Source organism: Hipposideros armiger, unplaced genomic scaffold (genome assembly GCF_001890085.2).
Source record: "Hipposideros armiger isolate ML-2016 unplaced genomic scaffold, ASM189008v1 scaffold_2, whole genome shotgun sequence".
Lineage (NCBI taxonomy): Eukaryota > Metazoa > Chordata > Mammalia > Chiroptera > Hipposideridae > Hipposideros > Hipposideros armiger.
This window is the reverse complement of record NW_017731352.1, coordinates 248,119-264,960: the sequence shown is the minus strand read 5'-3', so window position 1 is coordinate 264,960 and position 16,842 is coordinate 248,119. Positions and strand designations below refer to the sequence as shown.

The following is a 16,842-nucleotide window of genomic DNA, read 5'->3' as shown; positions in this document are numbered from 1 at the left end:
AACGTTTCTTAGGTTTCTATACAGAAAAAAAATTAAAGATATTGATTAATTGAACTTCAAATAAAAATAAATAGCTTCTGTTCATCAAAGACACGTTAAGTAAATGAACAGGCAGGCTGTACACTAAGAAGATTTCCACAATACAGATACTGGGCAGAAGACTTATATGTGAAATATATAAAGAATTTCTACAACTCAATAAATAGACAATCAGCTAAACAGAAATGGATCAAAACACTTGAAAAGACCCTTCATAAAAGAAGATATATGAGTGGGTAGTTAGCACATGAAAACATGCTCATAATTATTAGTTATCAGGTAAATGATAACTTGGATCACCATGAGATACCAATATACACGTGTCGGGCTGGCTAAAATTAAAAAGACTGACAACATCCAATGTTGGGAAGAATGTGGAGTGGCTGGAACTCTCGTACATTGCTCGTGGGAGTATAAAATGGAAACCATTTGTCAGCTTTTTGTAAAATAGGCATCTGCCCTATGACCCGGCAAGTCCACCTCTCAGAAGAAAGAAAACAGGCACATTGAGGGAATTGCGTCAGAATGTTTATAGCAACTATATTTGTGGTGGTTAGAACCAGGGATAGCCCAGGTGTCCATTAATAAAAGATTGGATATGTGAATTATGATATAGTTATACTATATACTCAACAAGGAAAATAGCTAATTACTAATACATGCAACAGTATGGATAAATCTCAAAAAACATGCTGAGTGAAAGAAGCCAGACAAAAAGCAGTACCTACCATATGACTACGAGTATGAAATTCTAGAAGAGGCAAAACTAATCTAGTGGTGAGAATCAGAATATCAGAACAGTAGTTGTCTCTGAGGGAAGGGGACTGACTGAGAAAGGGAATAAAGAACTTTCTGGAGTGATAAAATCTACAAACACACATATCATATTGTCATACCAATGAAAATGAATGGATTTCCTTGCTTGGAACCTGGGCATCAGCATTTTTACAGTCCCTCCCCACCCCAATACACAGGTAAGCCTGGTGCATAGGAAGGATTGAAAAAGAGCACTCAAGAATCTCTATTTTGTCAGCATGCAATATTTGTCTTTAATTTTACAAATGGAAATTATGAAATGACCATTTGATGTAGATCCCTTTACAATAAAAAATAAAAAAATTCTGTTACTTTGTAACAGGATAAATAAATGCAAAAGATTCCTATTAGTACTAAAAAAGCATTTCTCTCTCTGGATACACTTGTATGCTTGCTGGTTGGATGAGAAATGACTAACTAGTATGCTTCTAATTTTTGCCTTGGCTGTCAAGAAGTTCAGATCCAAATTCAGTGCTCAGTTTAGTAATTAACATCCCAGCTGCCTGATATACAAGTTTTGGGGAAGAAGGGGTGGGAGATAGAAGGTGGGGGTACTAAATTCTCCTGCTGCACACTGTAAACTACCTCAAATCATTTTGGGAAAATGATGGCATATAAATCATATAAAATGTTGGCTATTTTGAAAAAAATATTTTTTCAGTGCAATATAAATACATTGTATGCTTCTCCTTCTTGTCAAAAAAGGTTAGATTAGAAAGACTTTTGCTGTGGCCTGAATGAGTCACCTGCCACAGGTGTGTCTCACTATCCAACCAAATGATCAAATGATGTGAAAAACACATTTTAAAATACAACCATATTGACAGGGAAACGCTTCACTTACATTTGATTATAAGGGTTAGACTGGAGGAACCAACAGGAAAAGTATGGAATATGTTAAGAGTCCCTAATGGATCGTAGATGGCATAAAAAATTTGTGTACTTCGTTACATTTTTAGGCTAAAGGAAGACGTCAGATCTGTACCCAAATGTGCTCATGCTCACTGTCATTCTGTTTCTGTAATAACTGGTGTTGGCTGCTTTGATTTCATCTGCTGGGTAGGGTATTTTCTGTCCCTTCTCATTTAACAAGACCATACAACCTTGGCCCTCAGGAGAAAATAAAATGTCTTTTTTCCCAAAGGGCATATTCTAATGTAACATTAAGGAAAAACAAAGCAAAACAAAAAGCCCCTCACCTGAGCTGCTGCTTCATCGTTAAGTGATCCAACCAGTGTTTCCTCTTTTCGCACTTTTCTCCGTGTTGCACAAGACTCAGTGCTTCTCTCACCACGGACTTCTTTTCCTACTAACCTAATTTGCATATGATTGACTTGCTTTGTTGTAGCCTTCTGCAAATCAACCTGTTGACATAGAGTAAGTAATAATATATAATGAAAACTTTTGACACACACACCAAAAAAATGCATTTATGCTCAGATTCTTGAAAATTCTACACTTGCCAAGCTTTGAAAAATAAAAGAAATAGAAAAGAGACCAACAAATGGATGTTACAGAAAAAATACAGTAGTTGGCAAGATCCTGACCCTTTCTCATCAGGAGGACAAGACCAATTAAAATTAGTGTCGCTGTTGTGCAATCTTTAGAAGTGATCTCCACAGATAACTTGCTTATTGAAAGCAGCGTTTTTACAGAAAACTGTCACATTTTAAAACTGCACATGAATTCATTATTAACCTTTGCTGGGAGTAGATCCAGGGTATCTTTTTAGTTTAAATTGTTATTAATTAGAATCTTAGTTTTCTAGCTGTGAAGTGAGTCTGCTTAACGTGAATATGTAAAAGGAGCTTATGATGTTGCTTACTTTTTTATACAGGTAATTTAACCTTGGAGCGGACGAGTAACAGTTCATGTTATCTAATGCTGTGTACCAATATTGGAGGTTAAGTTCTACAACAAGCTTGCTGTCTCTGAGGTTTCTTTTTCACACCATGGTGCTATCTGGGGGATGAGTGACTCTTAATAACCTTGAGTAGAGAGGGAAACACAAGGGCAAATCCCTCAGTACAGCTGGAAGATCGAAAGCCACAGTGAAGATCCTTACGTGAAGTATTTGTCCAGAAACTTCATGTTTACAGCAGCTGAAAGTGCCATCACCTTTGTTTCATGGGTTCAATAGGGGGCAGGAGATAGCAAGAGCACAAGGGGAAATAATGGAGTAGCCAAAAGAGAGAATGAATTACATTTGGCTGGGCAAGCAGAGCCTTAATTTGTAGTCTCTCAATTTTTAGCTTCCATTGACAAGCGTGTTCACTCCTTTTAAAACATGCTGGTGTTTTGTGGCTAGGTCCAAGTTGTCACAGCATCATTTTTTACTCATCCTTCCTCCCGGATCCCAGCTTCTCAAAGGATAGCAAAACCACTGCCTTCCAGTCAGCTGAATATTGGAATTGTTTCCTAATCACTCAGGGGTTCTTTATTTCCACCACTCAGCTCTCCCAAACTACTGGGAAAATCCACGTGTGACCACCTCCTGAGGCACTCTTCCACTGACGTCATCTTGGTAATAAATGGTCATCTCCCCACTAGCGGGAAACAAAGCGTTTCCCGAGGCTGTGGTACACAGTTTCATCCTAATAAAACACTGGCTTGCCAATCATTGCGAAAAGGTGTTCTGTGATATAAAGGATTCATTGAGATATTTTTCTAGTGCCTCCTATGTGCTAGACACTTTAGGTGTAACGGTTTTCCCCCTGGAAGCCTCTCACATGCAAACATGTATTTGGTCTAACACATTCAGTCCACTGTGAGGCCTCCTGTAAGACATGGTGTCAGTTGGCTGGATGGTTAGGTTGTGTCGTGCTGCCATGGACACTTCTAGCTAACAAATACAATCATATCCAGTTTATGGAAAAGTTCTATTTCTAGGAAAACTTTTAAAATGGTAAGAGAGAAGTGGGATATTAATTTAACTCTTAATTATAAACAACGAAATTTTTTTCTCAAAGATATAGAAGTTAAATATAAAAAACACTCTGGACAACCCACATAATTAAATAGATGGATACTATCCAAATGTGTGTCATTTCAAGAAAATGGCTATTCAAACAAGGTACTTTTTATTTAATTTTCTACTGGTAGTTCACAATGTTCTATAAAATCAGGAACACTTTTGGATCCTTAACATTTAAGAAGCCAAAAATATGCTGATAATTAAGAAGTTATATTCTACCTTTCTCACCTATAGACAATAATAAACATGAAGACAGGCTTAACGGAACTATTTTGCGAATTGAAGCTCAAGGAAGAATTTTATAAACTTAAGTTCAGTACAAAGATTACGACTATCAATATATTTACCCCTAAATTTGCTTTGGGAACCTCCAGTATAGAACGAATGAACCCAGTTTTACTGTCTGAAATATAGGCTAGCTTGAACATTTTCACTCTGCCCTACAGCTACTCCTCGGCCTAGGTAAAGCATTTAGCAAGGACGGGTGGCTCATCATGCCCAGGTGTCCATGCTATTAAAACATGGATTCAGGTATCATAATATGGAGGGAGACACTGATAAACTGATAAAAGGGTCCACTACCGACTCATGAAGAAACCCTGCTTATTCAAGGGTTGACTTGGGGCTTTATTAACATTGGTTTTTCATTTTGGCTTTAGCATTCTCGTCTGGGGATTCTAGAGCTTTCACTCACCTCAGTAAGCATTCTTACTGAAATATGGCTTCCTTCAGTGAATTTTGGACATTAAACCCCAGTGGATAGCACAAATAGACCATGGTAGCCCTAATTCCTCTATTTTGACAGTACTACTCCAGTACCCATCAGAACTACTGGAGACTGGTTTTAGCTATACATGCTGTCATTCTGATGGAGGCAAAGACCCCAGGGGAAAAAGTATCAATGTCTCTACTATCTTGACAAAAATTCATTTCCAATTTAACTCCAGTAGCAGTATTTGAGGACTTGTCAAAGAAGGCTCAGTTTACAGGGAACCGTTTATAATACCTAGTAAAACCTAGTATTGAAAAGATACCTTAGTTTTCCTGTACGAAAAGATGATGTAAATTTGCTGAGATCTTTATGGTGGGATGTGCTATTATATTTTCTAATACCTAACCAAAACATATATTTAAGAATACTAAATTTAAAAGTCACGACGACTTATACTGAGGGAAATAACATTTAAAAAAATTAAACATTCATAACTTTCCTTTGACTACTGAATCATGGAAACATTTATCTAACTGTATACATGTCTGGTCCACTGGCTTCTTTTTAAGTATCTTTGTCTAAAAAGTATAAGTCCAGAGTTCATTTACAAGTCTGCTAAATAACTAGCGTGATCCATGTATAGAGTACCAAGAAATGTTTTCAGGGGGATTATAAGGGAATTCTGTGACTAAAATGAGAGAAATTTGGGGCCATGTGATTAACATTTTATTCTGGACTTAAAAATATGGAAGCAATCAATTGTGGGAACTATCTTATACTTGTATCATGTAAGGGAACTGAGTATAAGACAGTTTATATTGTCATACTTTGCTTTTGAACATTTTCAAGTCTGGTTTTCTCAACATCACAAAATCTATAAATTTAAAAAATAAAAAAAAAATACTACGGTTTAGCCACATATGGTGAACCTATATTTTATACTATGATTATTAAATATATTTGTGTACCTACATAAAGTCATTACCCAATAAATACTGATATGCTGTGAAATATATACCAAATAATCATACTTTCTATACACTGAGGAGGATGATATTAGTAACAGAAATTAAGTAAGGTCTTAAGAATGTATATTATTCTTAGTGTTTTCTTTTTATTCATAATCAAAGTGCTCTACTCAAAAAAGAATAAAATATTTTTGATTGAGGCTCACTGAAAAAATGTTTTATGTTCTATTCTCTGCATATAAAAATGGTTTCACAACAAACATCCCTTGAATTTGATGAAACTGAAAATTCTGGTGGATAATAATTAGAATTTTATATCAGAGGATACAGCTATCGGTTTTTAAAATGTCTTCTTTTATATTTCAATTAAATTTATGAAACTGAAAAACCACAAAAAAAGGGAAAAAAACCTACTTAACTTAGTGTAGATTAAGTGGTGACCATTATTGCAAGGAAAATACTACGTCAAGAAAATGGCTCTTTGTTTTGTTGCGAAAGTAATAAAAACACAAAAGTCAATAAAACTTAAAATAAGTCTCAGTAATTACCAAGATCAAAATCCAGTGGCTTTTTATTAAACATGAACTTTTGTTCTGCCTTCTGCAATACGTAAATAGTGCTGACAATTGGTTTGTGAGGCATTTGCTACAATAAAATGTAATTGTATCATGAGAGAAAGGTGACAATCAGGAGATCATGAAAAAATTACATATTCTCACTGGTAGTTAATTAGCCATGCAAAACCTCCTCAAACAGATATTCTCTTCTATTAGGAATGATTACTATGCAGGCCTACAGATGTCAATATCACAGTCACTCAAATACTTCTTTCCCTACTAATTGAAGGTTGTAAAGCTCTGGTGCCAAGGTTTTGCTTCCAAAGAGCTAATTTATGACTAGAAGGATATTTTATGTCTTCAGTTGCAGCAGCTACAAAATTCAGCAAATCAGAACCATCTGTGCACTGATACTTGACTCACCATTCATCTAGCAGCCTATCAGTCACATTAGTTTGCATCCTGCATTCTTGGCTCATGAGCACTTGTGATGATCCAAAGTTCATAAGAAATATTAAAAATGAATGGCATCCTGACCCTACCTTATTGTACACGCATGAAGGGAGAAAAGCCATCCCCACTTTTTTCTTTTTTTTCATGTAGATAGTGTCAAGGAAGAAATGGACATTTAGCTGCCTGTCTAGTAATGTTGCTGAAAGCACACTCAGGTTTCCCCACCCTCTTAAAAAATATTTTAAGTCCTAATTCTTTTGTATTGTTTCAAATTCTAATTCTTTTTTTCAAATTCTAATTCTTTTTTTTCAAATTCTAATTCTTTTCTCTTTTAAAGTTAGTGTGAGGGACTCAGTTGGAAGACAGCAGAGTAAAGGAGGAGGTTTAACATTTTAAAAACTATTTTAAAGAATTATTTCAATAAATTGAAGTATCAGCACATATAGATAATCTGATTAAATCTAAGACTGTTATTATCACCAATAAAGTCTGGCCAAACTGGTAAGCAAAAACCAAGGGCAACAACAGAAGAAACTGAAGGAAAGCAGCAAATAAAAGCTCTTATGAATAAAGCCAGATTAGCCTTACCTACTCCTATCTCTATGGCATCAGGGACTGCTTTCTTTCTTTAACAGGACACAACAGACCACAGGTCCTAAGACAATGTGTCAGAAGAACTTTCAAGAAAATTTCTGGGAGCTGAGTTATGGGAAATACAAATTAAATATAATAAGCAAGAAACTGGGTTGTCAGACTCATTTGGAATCTAAAACAACTTCATTTGGTACAAAGCTTCACAGAAGGTAATCCTAAAATTTTACTTACTCTTTGATTGTTGGGAGTACACACGTTGACACTCTCTCCTTTACTGGAAAATTCCAATGGTCCTAAAGGTATGCCGCCTGGGTTCAGAATCTTCTTGAGCATCTGATAGTTTGGCTTTTCATCATATGCTAAATTATGAGCACATGCCAAATATTGAGCTATTTCACCTGTGAAGTATTAAAATTTTTACATGTCATTTATAATTGGCAAGGATTGTCAAGACCCCAATAGCCTCAAAATCCCTCTCTTAAAACACACACACACACACACACACACACACCCTGAAGAAACTAAAAATAAACACTTCAATGAAAAGCACTTACAATATCCAAAAATGACTTAAATACAGGGACTTGCAGATTTGACAAGATGAGAGAAACTGGTAATTTTTTTTGCATGTCTTTGTTGATATATTTACAATTCACTAATCTTATCAAAGAAAGCAAATTTTAAAAATCATATTTAGTGATTTTGATTTATGGGGTACAACTACTAAGAACAACTTGAAAAATAGAATAGACCAAACATGCTTCACACTTTTTTTTAATGCTAAAGTTTTAAAAATTTGGTTAAAAACAATTGTTACTTATTATAAATCTCCTTACTTTAATGGGAAAAAAAAATCATTGCCAGTTTTAATTAAGGCTTTGATTTTGAGATTATAACAGTACCTTTAGAAATGACCTTGACTTCTACATTTTGAGCCTTGACTGAGTTTAGAATTCGCCAAACCCCTCTCAAGTCCTCCATACCTCGCTAGCCAAGTGCATTCGCGGCATAGTCTTCCTGATTTAGTGCAGAAGGAGGAGAAGTTGCCACCTTTTATTTTTTCTCTAATCTCTTGCCTAGAACTACAAAGTAACTCCCCTCCTCGCAAAACACTTATGACCTATAAACTTTTAAATACAAGTGGAATTAGTAACCAAAAGTTACAAACATAGCTGCCTTAAAATAAACATAGCTTGCATTTTGGTCTCGATGAAGGTTCAGTCTGAAATCCAGATACGAGTAAGTGATAATACCATATATATACTGTTCAAAAACTGGCATGTTGTCATTTGTTCATGGTGAGCTCTAGATACTCCACAAATTAGTTTTCACAAGCACTTCCCCTTCAAAAACTTACTACTGACCCAGGCACAAGTATTTCTTACTTTCTCACTAAATTGTTTATATCTCTTGGTAAGAAAATCTGGGAAGCTTGGTGTGCTAGCGGGAGTGAACTTCCTAACCCTTCACTTCTCCTTCAGGACTACCTGCATCCAAGCAGGGAACTGCAGACACGGGGTTTCAATGCCCTCAGGGAAAAATTCCAAAAGGAATGGTCATTATTTCTTTCTCTTCTATGAACCTCAAAGAGTGACCAGTTTACACCATATTGTCCACAGCTCTTTTCTAGGAAAAGAAGGCTAATGAGGCTAAAATGAGAACTCTTGGCTCTAGGGCTTTTGTTGTTTTGCTTTGTTTTGTTTTGGATATTGTGGCAATTATGCAACCTACTTTCCCCCTCTCTAATGTATATAAGATATATAAAATCTGTTATCTAGCATTCAATCAACCAGATTTCTGTTAACTAGCAAGGGCTGCAGTTTCATGTTTATAACTCGGGTTTTTCAGGAGCCCTTTGGGGGCACCCAATTCCTGAAAGGATGATCACAGAGGAAAAAAAAGATTAAATTATATTCACTGCCATTTTAATATAAATATTCTGTTGTTTGGGCCTTTCAAGATTGGTAAGCCAAGTTTGGTGTATATTACAATTCTATTAACCAACATATCCCAAATGGTGAAGAAAGCTGAATACGTTGGGAACATTTTTTCACAAATCACTGCTAGAAGACAATGGAAGACTCCTGGCATTCCACCAACGGACAGCAGCTGTGCTGCAAAGCCTTCGTGGGACTGGGGTTTGAAAAAACAAGGTGCCGGTGAAGAAGGAGGGAGAAAAAGAGAAGTGCTACCTCCACTGCAAATTTATGATTATAAACCTGAAGCTTAGACTACTGAGATGTACTACTGGTTTAGACGTTAGCCTTTCAAGATCTGGATTTATTATATTAAGTACACTTTTTAATTTACTAGCATATTTCCAGAGCTATAAAACAAAATGCTGTGAGTAGTAGGAAATTATGATATTCTTGAGTCGTCTGCTTTTTAAGCTAGTGAAATATTAAGTATCTGTACTATCATTTCGAGAGAGAGAAATTTTTGAAACCAGTATTACTACACTGAGTTGGGCATGCACACTGCCAACTTCTTGCTGTTTTATTTCATAAAAATCTTAGTAATAAACCTTTTGTAAATCTGTGTAATTTTCATGCTTGCAAGACCTACTTTCCTACAACAATCAACTAACTTAAGAGACCTTCAGTTAATAGTCAAGTTTCAACGTTTTGTGCATCAGAACTAGAAATCTGCATTTTATAAAATAATAGCATGGACTTGAATAAATGGTTTGTACTGAAAAGAGGAACCTGGCACTCCTGTCCTGATTTCTTGTGTCACTCAAATCTCCTTTTAACCTAGCTCTAGCAATAGAAGTCTCACAGAATATACACTGGCCTGCAAGCATTTATCTTGTATAACCCAGGGCTTCTGGGCTTTCTTTTCCAACCCTAAACTGGCAGGCACAGGAAAGGAAAAGCACACACACACACATACACACACACTCCTCACATCTCCCCATCTCTCTTTTTTGGCTGTCCTATTGAGTAAAACACAAACTGTATGACTTGGTAAAAATGCCAATAAGAATATTGGCCAAAAAGGAATATTAGCACTGAGACCATGTTAACTCAGTGCAGTTACAAAAACGAAAAACTTTCATCTTTCAACCCATGTCCCCAAATGAGAATGCTCTCCTGTTCACCCGCTTTCAGCAGAAGAAAAGGGACCGCAGAAAGTGGGAAGCAGAAAACGCAAACTGGACAGGCTGATGGGTTTGGGAAATGGAGGTGTGGAAGCAGATCTGGTGTGTTCCTCTTTCATTTTCCATGAAAATGAAAATTCTGCTTTCTTTTCAAAGAAGGGCTATCAATATAAGTTTAAGATGATTTACCTCTTTTAAACTCTCATTTGGCCATTGACGCTATTTGGCCTTAGCTTAGAGGGTCAGTGAACATACTCGCTTTCGTAAGTCTGCCAAAAGCTAACTGTAAGATTGCCCCATATAAAGGGAGAATAAGATTCCCTCTGCTTATCTGTTTCTAAGAAAAAGCCAGCCTGACAGCAAAAGGGAACTCTTTTCTATAAGACAATGGAACCCAGTTGTTAAATTGGTGCTGAAAAATGTGCCATGAATGCATGTGCAAATGACAAGCACTTGGGTAATTCTGAATTAACTTACTATTTTTACTGACAATGCTGTCAACTAAAGAATTCCAAAAATGGTCTAAACTTGAAAGGGAAAACCATTTAATGAACTATACCTCCAAATCCCAATGTCACATGCCTTTGCCAATCCAAAATTTTGTTGTTGGATGTTCAGTCAGAGTGTAACCCAGGATAAACAGCTTTCAAGTGTTTAATGATTTGTTTTGTTTTTTTAATTACTGATCAAAAGTGGTCTTTTCTTAGATCAACTTTATCTTCTTCCAACACTATACAGAGGGACAAAGATAGAAAAGTCAACTGAGAAATACCAGATAAAGTTGACTATTAAACCTGGGCATGAGTCCCAAAGTATGCATCTAAAAAAAAAAAATTTTTTTTCCGTCGGCAGAGCCTAGAGGGCTGCCTAAATATTTCCTTGCAGTGTTCTTGTGTTCTAATGTCAAAAGCTGATCCAAACAGTCTCTTCTCTGGCAACCTATTTATAACCCTGAAGAGTTTCCACCCACCCTTGCGGAATGGGAGTGGGTGGATTAAGCAAAGCTACAAAACAAGCGTGGCGAATGTGGTGACCTGTAAATCACACTGGAGAAGGTAGAAGTTATCGTTTAACTTACAGCAACTGCTTCCAGAAGGAGCCCATTTAAGCACCGACTCAGGGAGCTCATCCAACAGACTAAAACAAAATACAGTAATATACAATGAATTTGTTTGCAATCCTACAATTCACTGATTTGATTAGAAAACAAAACTCAAATTCTGTGCTGGCGAGTCACCAGTATCATGTGTTTTCGTGTTTGTTTGTTTGTTTCACCCACCTGTAGTGGGTAAGAGATTAAGTAGAGGTGGGGAAGATCCCCCAATTCTCATTGACCAATTTTATATCACCTAGAAACTAAACAATGTAGAATTACAGTATAAATGCTTTAATTCAAAGTTTACGCATGTCGAAATGTATAAGTAGTGATATCTGTCATAACTTTTTCTTAAAAACAAGAAAAAATACATAGAAAAATTGTATCCTGACTTGAAGAATATTATCCCTCAGGAACTTAGCACTGGGGAAGGGTAAAGTATTTCACCGATTATGTATACTGTTCTCTACTGGGCAGGGTTTTATACTGTCCTATGATTAAACAGGTTAGCAAGAAATACCCAAAAAACAAAACAAAACCGTTATTCTAACAATTTTCAATGGTTTAGCCTGAATAAGTACAATATGCTTATGTTGCTTCAGCCACAGATATATAATCATGCAAATAAATGACTGATAAAATTGTTTGATTCATAAACTCATCAGAGGCAGAAATCTAACAATAAATGCACTGATCTAATGTCAGCCTATGTCAGGGACATAAAGGGCATAGAAGATATAGGGTATCATGGTTGAATATGCAAGCATGCCCTTATGGGGAGTTCAGTGTTATGCCTTCTCAACAAGTTGAATGAATTCTGATATACTATGAGAAGTTTGAAAATGTCTATAGTTTACCTTAATTATAAACTTTACAATATGAAATTATCTTTACTGTTCTATAGGCTTATATTAGTAATCAAATCAAAATGAAGATATTGACATATGTAAGGGTCCCCAAAGTGTAAATGGGCATGTTTATTAGCATATTTTATTATTTGACATGCTCCCCTATTATTATATTTGAATATATATATATTGTAGGCATATTCATTAGTGATATCTATAATGAATGCATCTATATATACATATTGATAAAAGACTAAAATCACATTAGTCTTATTAAGAGAAATATAATCATTTGAATTAAAACGCTAACCTTTTAAATAAAGTACATTATTCAAATTCAGTAAACTGAGGTAGAAAATTGGATACCAAGACTATTTATAATTGAAAAATGTCAGTTACACGAGGGTTAATACGGACACATCAATCACTGCAGTCGATAACTGATCAGTTCTAATACTGACTTATATAAATGTGCTAGTTTGGGGTAAGGGACTCGGATGCTCAAGATTCCACGTGGAGAAACATGTCAAGTAACATAGAGCAGGTCGGTATTTACAAACAAGCTGCATTACCCTGCATCTGCAGGCTAGCCTCTCTCTCTGTTAAGGACCACGCCACGCTGAATCTGAAGACTGATTTCTAGGGATCAGCTACCCTCTTTGTAAACTTCTGTTGTAACTTGCCCTATTTAAAACACAGCTGCCTCTTCCAGTTGTGATATTATATCTGTGGATAACGACTGTTGAACATATCTTGGGAGATAATGAAAAACTGGCTATCCTGTGCTACATGCAATTGACTTTTTCTTAGGCTTGATCAGTGAGAAAACAGTCAAATAGTAACACACTCTGTTCTCAGTCTGACCTAATTTCCATGCTAACAGATTCTAGGTGATAAAAATCGAATGTGGAATATTAAAAATGTTTATATGGCTGCCAGGTTTTCTTAAATAAACACCTCATATAAAATTTTTGTCTCTTCTTTCAGAAACAAAACATACCTCTCTCCAAGACACTGAATTAAGAAAGAGGTATGTTGCTCTCACTTGAAAAATATAGACCATCTTTGTTCCATTCCACATTGTTGCTTCACACAGTTAGTATCAATCACACCGAGCTCAGGCTACCTTCATATACTTGTACAGTGCTAATCTGAAAATAGCCTTCCTTGAAAATACCACCCCCTAGAATCTAAGCATTGGAAAACACCATGTAAAGACATGTGTTGCATTATAGCTCACATACATGTGATTTCATAGGTGTTATCTTACTGGATTTTTATGTCTGTAAGCTGTTTGGTTTTTTAAAAAATATTTTTCAAATTTAAGAAATGTGTTTTGGCTACCATCTTGGGTGAACGGCCATTTCTCTGGGCTACCAGCTCCCTTTATGCATCCCTTCAGACCCCGCGGCTGTACGTGATGGGATATTTTAAAATCTGTACTTTGTTTTAGCAGTCTGGACGGCCATCGGGTCCTTCAGGTTCCATTCCCAGGGCAGTTTCCCACATAACCACCGCAGCAGGCAGTAGCCGAGGATTTCAAGGTCGCTTCGTCTGGACAGGGCTACAGGAGTCAGCAGTAAGAGAGAGAGATGATAAGCACGTTCTGAGAAATAGAGAAATCACTGAATGAACTGCTCACTATTGATGAAATATGAAAAAGCCAAATGGGCAACGTATTTTGTTTGTTCAGCTGGAGTAAAACTTAACTGCCTAGGCATTTGGCCCCAGTCCACAGACAGGCAGCGACTTGTGGCTGTTGAAAGTAAGGGTCAGTTTCCTCACCTCCTCCAACTTCATCCTTCCTTAGTCTGGCCTGTCACATGAACTTGATCTCCATGGCCTCTGACATGATCCAGACAACCCATAACCTGGCACCAACACTTTCTCAAAGAGCCAAGCAGTAAAACAAAGAAATAAATGTCTGCAGCTAAATTGCTAACATATGTTCCAGGAAGTCCATGGGGTCTGCATTGGTCATGCAGAGACCCTTTGAGTGCAGACTAAACATTGATGGCCTTTTCTGTTCCACTCACACTAGCGGCATTTGAAGTTGGAAGAATATGACAAAACTGCCATCTAGTGTGCAGTATTAAAAAACAGGTCTGTCTGAAGATTTTTTCAATTAATGAAAGTCCAGGATAGAACATACCTACTGTTTTGGTTACACAGTTCTAAACTTCTACAAATATTATTTTTAGATATAAGCAGCACTAAACTAAGATTCTAGTCAAATATCCTGAACGGAAGGTATAAAGATGAGGCAATGGTGTGCATGGGGGTGTGCGCAGAGGTGGTGGGAAGTAGATTTTGAAGCCAAAACACAGGCTTTCAGAATCTCCTATAAGATGGTTTTTCATATAAAATACAGTGAAAGAACATTTTTAGGGCGTTGCAAATATCATTTCTATCAAACTATTATAGTTCCATCATAATTTTATACATATTTTTAAGTGCCTTATTTCTAAAGATGGACAATGAAATATAAGAAACATGTCAAATATAACAAATATTACTGAAATAATGATTATAAAGTTAACAAAATACCACTAAAAAAAACATTTTTATAACCATTCCAAACTGTTATAAAACAAAAGGTTGGTGTTTACATTTCTCCCATTACCTGAATGCTCATCTGAGTCGGGATACAAAATCTTCTAAGTGCAACACGCGGCTGTTATACTTGCTATAAACAGGTATCCTATTTTATTATCTTTCATTACATAAACTCCAAAAAGTTGCTCAGTAAACTTAGTTTTTAATTTCAAAAGTTGTCTACAAAGAGTGCGATGCTGCTAGCACGCCATGACTACATTTGGTCACCACACAGAAGTTATTATAACAGCAGAAGACAAGATTAGCTCTTACACGGATTCTATTTTAACTGCTATTAGAGTGCTGGAATATTAAAGGCCCTCTTGTCTAGCAGGATTCTGCAGTCCCGTGGGTGCCATTTACTTTCTGCACAAGCTTCAACAATGTCCTAATGCAAGTCTTGGCTCTCTGATTAAAATAAAAACACAATCTCTACCGCACTGTTTTGGAGTGATTTCTTCAGTAATAAATCTCCCATTAATAATGGAATGGTTCCATTTGTACAGATGTGTTCCTAAGTTCCTTTTCCATTATGGCAAGTCCTGATTAGCACCACTTTATAAAAATCCACATCCTCTAATGTTCGAAAAACTATATTCTGGCACCTGTTTGGACAACATAGACTGCACACCAGAGATCCTCTGAGGAAAAACAATCAGAATTAAAATAGAATGAACTTTCCCAGTCACTTCCCTGCACCTCCCTCCCCCCCAACTGAGGGATTAATTGATATGAAGCTGTAAGTAATGACAAGTCATTTAGATTTCTGACGCCAATCTTTCATAAACTGGTCTTCATTTGAAATAGCCCATTGAGAGTTAACTTTCCTTCACTATTATAGTTTAGTCTTACCTAATTAAAATACATTATCACATTTTCAACCTTTTACTTGTTTTCTTTTACCACCCATGTACATTAATAACTATGGTTAGGTAAATGCTCTACCAGTTTCAATTAAGTTCTATAGAAATGTATATAATGTTAAAAAACAACAACAACAACAAAAAACTCTATAGTTACTCTTTCCCTCCATTAAAGAGATAAAAGTATTTAAATGTTTCTAAGTGTGTACCCTTCCTGAAATTCCCTCCCAGAGAAACAAATTGCAAAGTTTGATATGTTTTAGTAAAGTTAAACCTAAGATTCTACCAACAATTATGTCTTCTTTCCATCTACTGTGCACAGAAAAATAATTTTAATACATGTTAATCTAATTAAAAATAAATATTCTAGACAATATTAGCTTCTCTCTGTGTGTAATTAACACAACGAATTGATCATATGTCTTTAAATTGACTTTAAAAAAGAACATCAAAATATAGATGACATGAGAAAATGCTAATTATTGAATCTAGGAAATTAATATTTTGGTATTTACTGCATTATTCTATTATTTCCTTTGTATTTCAAAAGAAATAAAATGCTGAAAATACAAAGAAAAATAAGAATTGATCAGTTGAAGAGAAATATTGATACCGAAGTATAAAAAATCTTTTTTAATTTGAAAGTTGAAATATTTTATGGATTTTGTTTCTGTATATTTCTATATAATTTACTGTAATACACAGGGTTCTTCAGTTATATTTGATAGCTAATATAATCATTAACAGCGTATTTTCATAGAGTTCTTAAAAAAATAAAATTTTTACTCATGTTCTTACTGCTTAGAAATGTAGCAAGAGGCGGTTATTAATATTTTTCTTTTACACTCTCTTGTTAGTTTCTAAATATAATTTAACATCTAATTTTTATTTAGCTTATTAATATGGAGCAATGTAATGACTCTTTTAGTGGAAAGCCTGTGGTATTCTCAACTGCTCAACATTTCTGAATTATAAAGTATTGCCAAGAGTAACAACAAATTTTAAAAAAAGGCACATGTGGGGACGTGAATTCTATTTCACTAGAAAGCAGATTCCAGAAACAACTGACACTAGAATGTATAATTAAAATAAAAACAATGATGTGATTTGTGGAGCTGCTACTGTGCCAGACACTTTAACTGCTTTTTGTATTATCTAATTTAATCATCCTAACAATAATATAAATACTATTAACCCTGTTGACAAATAAGAAAATAGAGGCTCAGA

General features: G+C 35.6%; 1 protein-coding gene across 8 annotated transcripts in view; it reads right to left on the bottom strand.

Annotated features, from left to right (window-relative positions):
- VRK2 (VRK serine/threonine kinase 2) overlaps positions 1 to 16,842 on the bottom strand; it is a 131,319-nt gene that overhangs the window by 56,650 nt on the left and 57,827 nt on the right. For all 8 annotated transcript variants that reach the window (XM_019629823.1, XM_019629898.1, XM_019630062.1 and 5 more), the window contains exons 9-12: positions 13,601 to 13,721; positions 11,292 to 11,350; positions 7,345 to 7,511; positions 2,055 to 2,219 (exon numbers count right to left, since the gene is read on the bottom strand). In XM_019629823.1, the coding sequence (XP_019485368.1) occupies positions 2,055 to 2,219; positions 7,345 to 7,511; positions 11,292 to 11,350; positions 13,601 to 13,721 (512 nt within the window). The remainder of the gene's footprint in view (positions 1 to 2,054; positions 2,220 to 7,344; positions 7,512 to 11,291; positions 11,351 to 13,600; positions 13,722 to 16,842) is intronic.